Source organism: Carassius carassius, chromosome 2 (genome assembly GCF_963082965.1).
Source record: "Carassius carassius chromosome 2, fCarCar2.1, whole genome shotgun sequence".
Lineage (NCBI taxonomy): Eukaryota > Metazoa > Chordata > Actinopteri > Cypriniformes > Cyprinidae > Carassius > Carassius carassius.
The window spans coordinates 8,550,254-8,559,219 of NC_081756.1; the positions used below are offsets into that span (position 1 = coordinate 8,550,254).

The window sequence follows — 8,966 nt, forward strand, 5'->3', positions numbered from 1 at the left end:
TTCGAATATGCATTCGAACATGACGTAAAATATCCGTAATCGAACTATAAATAAAGCGCATTTTTACAGTCTATGATTAGACCGTTTGATTTATATTTTATTCTTTGCCATCTTATCCAGTAGAGGGCACTCTAGACGTATTGTAGCGTAGGCCCATGACCAAATCAAGCGAATAAGAGCTAGTAGCCAGGCACGTCGGTGTGCTCAGGCGGGAAGGAAGTCGACCGGAAGTTGAAGTTGGCCGCGTTTTAGATTTCACAACATTGCTGTTTTTACTGTATTTTCGATCAAATAAATGCAGCCTAGATGAACATAAGGCACTTCTTTAAAAACATGAAAACTCTTACTGATCCCAAACTTTTGTTTTATATATATATATATATATATATATATATATATATATGTCCATTCGTAGCACCAGTTTAACTCCCCTAAAGATGACCATGGTAGTATATATTACAAAATTAATTAAATTTTCTATAATTACTGAAGTTTATCTAAAAGACACAAGTTTAACTACATTGGGGGGGGGGGGGGGGGGTATTGGGTGCAAAAACAATTTTCACTCAGAAATCGCTAGTTAATTTCACAATTGATTACAAAATAATGACAAGTAGCACTTTTGAATTAAAGGTTAATTTTAAAATAGAAAGACTGAAATATTATTTTCTTGTAAAACATACTCCAGTAATCTTGGTTTTATTATAACTGTGAAAAAAAAAGTATAGTGTATAAAATGGTCATTAACTGTACAGTGCTTTTTCAGTTTGTAGCTTTGATAGTAACTTCAGTGGAAGCACAATCCTTATTTTTATTTATTTATTTTTTTCCTGTTCTTGTTTCTTCCACCTTCTCTTTCTTTTCATGCCTTATTTCTAGATCTATCTCTCATGGAAAAGTGGCCCAGCAGAGGTGAAGCACTGGAAAGACATGATGAGTCACCCGCGCACTGCCGTTGCCCAATGGCACGCTCTCAAAGCTTGAAGGCCCCGCCCACCAAAAGTAAACAACCCCTTCAGAACCCTGTTGATATGCACAAGTTTAAACACGGGTACCAAAAGCCATCCAACTATCTTTCTCTCTCATTCTATGTCCCTCTCCCTCTTCCTCCCTCCTCATCTTTTCCCCTGCAGTTTGTTTATGGAGACCCTTCCTTTATTATTCACAGCTTATAATTTTTTTCCCACCAAAAAGAGGCTAAGCACTGCCAAGGAAACTGGGAGAGAAAGTCTTGCATAATCGAAAGAGGTAAACAGACTCATCTTCCTTGAGAAAAAAGTTTGACAGCTCAACTGTTCTCTGAACAGCTGGACCGCACAACATTGTGACTTCTATCATCGCTGAGCTTAAAACGGCTGAAAACAAACTCCCGAACAGACCCCTCTATTGCCATGTTTGTGTCCCGCCTCTCTCGGGGCGTCCCTCTGACTGTACAGAAAGATCCAGAAGGATCGCAACCACAGTGCAATACCTAGTTGAAGGAGGGATGAACTTGTGTGTTGGACTTTGTCACCTCTCGATGTTTTCTCAGAACAGTGTAGAAATTCACTGGAACTCTTCGTTGTCTGTACGTACTGTGGGTGCTGTTATGTGACAGAAAAAAGGTCTTGTTTAAAAAAAAAAAAACTGAGAAATTCTAACTCACTTTAATTGGTTGGATCAGTTCAGGTGTGTAGGGGGGAATACGTTTAAACAAATTTGAGAACATTCCAACAAGTGTAGAAAGCAAAATAGGGACAAAAAATGTTAGTGGGTCTACGCGAGTACATGAATGCAAAAAAATTCTATGTTAGCTTGATTTAAATGCATTGTTGGCTTTGTTTCCACCTGGTATTAATATGCGTTTTCAGTGATCCAATCACAAGTGATCAGTCGAAATTGCATTACAGTTTACTCCTGCATTTAAATGCATTTTTCCATGCTTACTTGTGCTCAGATTTCTTCAAAACCCTTCCTTTTTAGTTACTTGAAATAAAATAAATTTTAACTGAAATAAAATAAAATAAAATAATACACACACACACACATAGATATATATATATATATATATATATATATATATATAAAACTTAAACTACTAAAAACACACAGCAAAATTACTAAACTAATTAAAATGAATACAAAAGAATATAAAAGTAAAACTAACTCAAAATATTAATAAAAACTATAATATTCATGATGGAAGCGGTCCGATTGACCTCTGAAAGAATTTATTAAATTATTAATGTAAAATTAAAATATGAATTAAATTGCCAAATGCATGTAATTTTACTATATTTATTTTTATTGTTATAATAAAACCTTAAAGATGATTGTGATGAGGGTTGTTGAAAGTTAACTTAACCTAATTTACATTAAGTACTAAAATAAAGTTTAAACACCAACTATTTTCTAAATGATTATAACTATGACATTTTACTGTGATTTACTATTATTACTCATATTGATATTATTTAAATTTTATTTATTTACTATATACCGAACCCATAACATAAAAAGGTTTTTAACCGGCCGTGATTGTGTCTCATCACTGTTGTTCTTCTGAGGTTTTGAAAGTATTCCTTTTACAACCTCTAAATCTGAGCGAGTTTCAAGTTTTGTCTCGTCTAGTTGTGTTATTGAAAGTGAACAAGCTTGAAATGTCGTCGACCCCATTTAAAACTGTGTTTAGTGTCATCCAATTGTGAATGGATCAACAAAAATGCATCTTAATACCAAGTGTAAACAGGACCTTAGTAACACAATGCAAGAACGCATAGCCAGAGATGGGCACGGATACATCAAAAAGTATTTTGTTACAAATTACAAATACTTGCTCATCAATGGTATTTAATTAAAATACAAGTAATTTGTAATTTGAAAATGCAAAAATACCAACAGTCATTTGAAGTGCACGAGAGAGTGCCACTATTACATTTAGTTATACTGGAGTTAGATACACATATGAGAGAAAGAGAAGTGCTTTCCCTTCCTTGAACAACTTATAAACAACATATTCTTCACCCATAACACTAGACAATATATCCAATATACTAATCCATATTTCTTTTAATTTATGTTCACTCAAGATTGTGTTTACTTGAATACCATCAAGCATGTCTACACTTTATTTTTCATATTTCTTCATCGCTCCTTTATCGTTTCGTCATCAGTGCATCAAAAATTAAGTAGTCCACAAAACTGTATTGCTGTAACACCTAGTCCTACTCAAGAGGATGCCTCAAGATATTTCACTGTCAACAGTAATGATTAACTTGTAAAAATGCTGATATTTAGTTGTAGGATTCAGAAACCCTATTTATTAGTGACACCGGTGGCTACTAAATGAGATGTGGCCAGCAACTTATTATTCAAGCTCTTGCACACACTCCATAGTAATGCCAGCGATAACGGCCAGTGTGATTCACAGACATCATTTCAACAGATGAGGTTCATTAAAAGTACAGTGTTATTATAGTTTCCCTCCGATTTTCCTTCAAATAAAAGTTAGTCTACACTCTTCATCTCATTTGTTAAGTTTCATTTCATGCTGTTTACACATTGACAATAAACAGCTTCTTTCACTGATTTTTTTATTTATTTATTTTTTCAGTTGGAAAGAGTTAAAGGATTAGTTGACCCAAAAAATTTAAATTCTGTCATTAATTACTCACCCCGATGTTGTTCCATACCTGTAAGACCTTCGTTCCTCTTCCGAACACAAAAAAAGATCTTTTTGATGAAATCCAAGAGCTTTCTGTCCCTCCATAGGCAGCAACTGGCACATTCAAAGCCCAGAACGATAGGAAAGACAAGTACTCCATGTGGTTTATTGAGCAAAGCAAGTACTTTGTTTGCACAAAAAATAATAATTTACAACTTTATTTATGAAAATTTCTTTCATAAATTGTGATCACAATGCATTTGTGTTGTGTTCATACAATAGTGTCAACACAGCACACATGAGTGAGTGTTCACTAGATACCACGACACATGTTTAGATAATATTTTTTAAAATAAAGTGGTAAATTATGTTTCTTTCCCCAAAACAAAGCACTCACGTCACTTCGTAAAATTTAAGTTAAACCTTCCTTGTATAAGTTGCTTGGCTGACTGCAAAGGGACAGAAAGCTCTTGGATTTCATTAAAAATATCTTCACTTGTTTTCCGAAGATGGAAAAAGAAGATGCATGCACTGCGATTTTCGTCCAATTTTGAGCCGAATTTTTACTCTCTTTTTTTTTTTCGGGGCGAACTTCAGCTTTGTCATGCGTCTTTCGATATGTAGTGTAGAGGGGGTAATGAGAGGCGATTTGGCAATCAGATGGTTGGATGAATTTCTGGCATGTGGTTTGGACAGAAGTGATGGAGGCTACACGGTTCTGGGTTCGGGGGATGCTGCATGTTTATTTTGCACGTATAGTATAAGCATCTCAACGAACAGACCATATTGTGTGAGCACATAATCCCTGAGCTTTGGCTAGACGTTGCATGCGATTAACTCATACAGTTGATATTTTACAGATAGACTGCTGAAATTGCACCGTGTATGGCCGGTCTTACGAGATTAACAAAACAAGGTTGAGTTATTAACAACAGAATTTTCATTTTTGGGTGAACTATCACTTTAAGACTTCACCTATGGATCCAACAAGTCAAATGATTCACTTGCAACAAGCAAACTGTGATAGGCTATAGTTGGCAGCACTATTAACACAGGTGAAGAGAGATATTGTATTATCTAAGAATAAAGTGATTAAGTAGTTAATGTATTTCAAATACAAAATTCTGTCTCTCAATGTAATCAATGTACAAATTACATTAGATTTTTTCCCAGCTAAATACAAATGACAAAATACTCCAAAGTAATTAAATAGGTATTCTAAATACATTTAATTAAAATAGTGCCCATCCCTGAGCGTAGCATTAGCAGTGCTACGACAAGAGGCACGATGGTCAGTTTCCGGTTTCGCATGCGGTTTATTGGCGCAAAGATCTGTCACCTCCTTGAGGTTTTTTTTGCCACTACAGATATCAGGACAGCATGCTTGGCCAAAGCATTTGTGTACTTGCATAGAGTACTATACTGATTTTTCTTCCAAAGCGAAGTGCAATAGAAAAGATAGGTGAGATGAGATATGAGTGTTTGAAGTCTGTGTGTCGGCTTATATGCCTTTGTGATAAAGCAGAATCACAGAAATCCTTTTTTATGAACTAGCTTTCCTCATGTAACATACACATCTTGCAGAGGATTGCATCAACCACTGAACCAGTATGCAATGACACTGCCAATGTGAGTTCAACGCTGCCAAAACGCACTTCATCTCTTTTCTTTTCCAAAAGGGCTGAAGAAGTTCTTAGTGTCCCTCCAAAATAAGACGTGCAATTTAGAACCTAAAGAAAAAGAGCTGAAGCAGGAAAATAAAACGCAAGTCATGTGATTGTGTGTGCGTCTTTGGCTTAGTGTGTGTGTGTGTTTGTATGCATTTGTCACTGTCTGTATTTGTGTATGTGTTTTGTTTTCATTTGATTACTTATCGTAGATATGCTGCCTTCAAGTCTTCCTGCGAAGTTTGATTATTTTGTTTGATCCAGTAATGTTTTGCAACAAAATAAAGTACAAAGAGCTGGGTTTCCACACATCCATACATTTTTTAAGTGAAATGTGGAGTATTGCATTAAATTATTGAATGAAAACAGTAAGAAATTGGTATTAAAAGCATGTAAGCTCACTTGAGGAGGATGCATTTTTATTTGGTAAGAAGACATGCATAAACTATGATGGAAATGACTAACATTTGCTAAATAAAGTCTTAGATTGACATCAGAAAAGTAATCTATTATTCATTTTAATTAAGTTTGTGCAGCAATGTTTACAATTATATTTTTGTTTATGTACACCACTATTGTATTGTATACAGCATATGTATACTACATACAGAGGGTAAGTTTTATTAATTTTTATGAATCATAAATTATATTACATTTAAGAAAAAGCTCTGATTATGACTTTTTATTACATTTAAGAAAATAAAAAAAAGTTGTTGTTTTTTTTTTTGCCAGAAGTGGTGACATCTGAATGAAAAAATAAATAAATAAACAAGAACACAAACAAACAAATAAATAAATAAAATAAACAAATCTGAATTTTGCATATATATATATATATATATTTTTTTTTTTTTTCATAAGTTAACTTGGATGAAAATGAAATGAAAAGCTAATAATTAATTAAATGTTAAGTTAAACTATATAAATGATTAAAAAAAAAACAATAAATAAATATATACAGAGAGATAGGTATATGTTTACCTGCTTATGACATGACCATTAGCCTACATCACAAAAACCGTGAATATTTGAATATATTTTTCAAATATTAATTATTTAAATGTATTATCCTAAAATCTCAGGGCTATTTTAAGTACATATTTTAGGTCAGAGATGTTCAACTGACAAAAATGTTTCTAAAGTTCCAGCTTTAGAGAATGATGCAAAATGTAATTTAGTTGCACAAAAATGTAAGCTCATAAAAAAAGTGAAATGAGTATTATTTTGTAGCATGCTTTTTGGTTATTCTTCATGAACAGTATACACAAAATACGTACAAACTGAATTGTACCATTAGCATTCACAATTAGAGCTTATTAAGATAGCAATTAGCTTCTGGCATAATTCTTGAATCAGCATGTGCTCAACTCACAAATTCTGTGCTCAATGAAAATAATTACGCTAATTTGGCGACATTGCGATTCTGTTCATACGGTCTAATCTCCTGAACACAATCATTCCGGCATGACTTGAAGGCAGCATTAGCCTGGCACTGAGCATGGGATAATGTGAGTTATAAATGGTAGGTCTGCAGGATATAATAGCAATACTAATACATTTTGCTTTTCTAATAACATTTTTGTATGCTGCGTTTGCTTGCGATTTCTGTCACCTCTTCATATGTTACAGAGAAAAGGCCAATATAGTTATTCTAATTGTTACTATGTCAACAGTTAAATTAGGAAATATCTATACTTATTATAACAGGTGACAACTGCTTACTTGAAATCATAAGGCAATGTACTGTAGATAAGCAATATTTATGTACAACAGTAATGTAAGGGTTAACTTCAGGGTTAGGACATCCATTCATATTCATTCAAAACACACATACAAACAAACACGCAGTGCTTCAGGAAGTTAAACATCCATCGCTTTCTCCCCTCCATATGCCTGTGCTCTTAGTGTCAGAGCCCACGATAGACATTAATATCACTGCCAGACGTTTCTCGCAGCCTGTCCTCCCCCCGACTAACAAGCTGTGACAGAAGCGTCCTCAAAGACACAAAGAAAGCATGGGAGGCAAGAGTTTAAAGGCCAAAAAACAGACCAAAGTGAGAGCAAGACCTAAAAAAATAATCAAGCACTTCAGAAAAACTTGGTGTACTGTGTTGCTCAGTCGTTGAAGGTGGGTTAAAAAGAAGTGAAAACAGAGAGGATGGATGGAAATGTGTGTGGATTTATTTGGACTTGTAAGATGGACACTCTGATAAAGCGTAAAACGATAATGTTAATCTGTCACTTGTTTTGTATTTTATTATGTTGAGTAGCCCGCTTGCAGGGCAGTCTTATTGGTCCAAATTCACTTAACTTATTATTTAAAGGGGTCATATGATCCGATTTTGAATTTGTCTTTTCTCTTTGGAGTGTTACAAACTCTTTGTGCATGAAGAAGATCTGTAAAGTTGCAAAGACCAAAGTCGCAAATCCAAAGAGATGTTCTTTATCAAAGTTAAAACTCTGCCACTCCACACCTAAAACGGCTCATTTAAACACGCCCCCACATGTCTATGTCACTATGTGGAAATATTTGGGTAATGTCACTCAAATGTTCACGCAAAGAAAGAAGGTGTAGTTTCAGTAACCGCAGTTAGTGTTGAAGCAGCCATGTCAGGGAGATGCTGTGTGTATCTAGAAAGCACTTTATTTGGACTTCCGAAAGTAAATGCATTAAGGAATCTTTAAGATAACTTACAACAGAACAGCAACATATTTATGGATGACCGTTTCGTGAACCTGGAGAGGAGGTCATTCTGACTTTGCAATGACAATCTGGCGCTTCTGAATCAGCTACTGTAAGTGTGCTTTGTTTTTAGTTTAAGTATTTGCTATTGACTGTTCATATGTGGAGTTTTGCACGTTGTGTGTGTGTGAGAGAGAGAGAGAGAGAGAGAGAGAGAGTCACACAGTGGAGTCAGCTGTCTTAACCATCCGTGGCTTTTGTATCGTCTGCAAACACATACGAGCTTCATCACTGTGTCTGTCACGTGACTCTGTTCCTCTTTCGTGCTTGAACTGATGGTAAAACTAAGGACATTATTAACTGTCTTTACATTTATTTTGAAATATGAAGTGCACAATTATGGAAAGGAGCGTACATTTTCGACGAGTGCTTGCAGTGTTCGGCCAGTCACAATGCACTGGGTCAGTTGGCCAATCAGAGCAGACAGCTCTCATCTGAAGGAGGGACTTTGTAGAAAACGATGTGTTTGAGAGAGGCGGGGCATAGAGGACCTACAATAATGTACAGTATTTGAAAAATAATGTGTTTTTTTAGCATTAAAGCATGTCAGCATATTATATTACACCAAATACACAAAATAATGATCTTTAAAAAAAAGCATCATATGACCCCTTTAAAGAATGTTCTGCATCACATACAAGTTCATGTCTGTTGACAGCATTTGTGGTATAATGTCAGTTCCAGTTACATTCACAGTGGAAACACAAAGGACTTGAAAATAAATGTAAAAATACACATTGTTTTAATAACCAGATGTTCATCCACCTAGAAAAGTATTCCCACTTTTAAAAGGACAATTTAGACAACTTTATTTGGATTTTAATAATTAAAGGGGTCATATGACGTTGCTAAAAAATAACATTATTTTTTGTATTTGGTGTAATGAAATTTTTTTCGTTTTAAGGTTAAAAAA

General features: G+C 34.6%; 1 protein-coding gene across 2 annotated transcripts in view; it reads left to right on the forward strand.

Annotated features, from left to right (window-relative positions):
* The window catches only part of LOC132101487 (synaptotagmin-7-like), a 125,535-nt gene extending 123,494 nt beyond the window's left edge, over nt 1-2,041 (forward strand). Inside the window, exons 12-13 of one of the 2 annotated variants that reach the window (XM_059506508.1) lie at nt 880-1,002; nt 1,134-2,041. In XM_059506508.1, coding sequence (XP_059362491.1) covers nt 880-984 — 105 coding nt within the window. In that variant the 3' untranslated portion in view covers nt 985-1,002; nt 1,134-2,041. Of the gene's footprint in view, nt 1-879 lie in introns of both variants that reach the window. The other variant, XM_059506500.1, reaches the window with a different exon arrangement.
* Nucleotides 2,042-8,966: the final 6,925 nt, after the last annotated feature.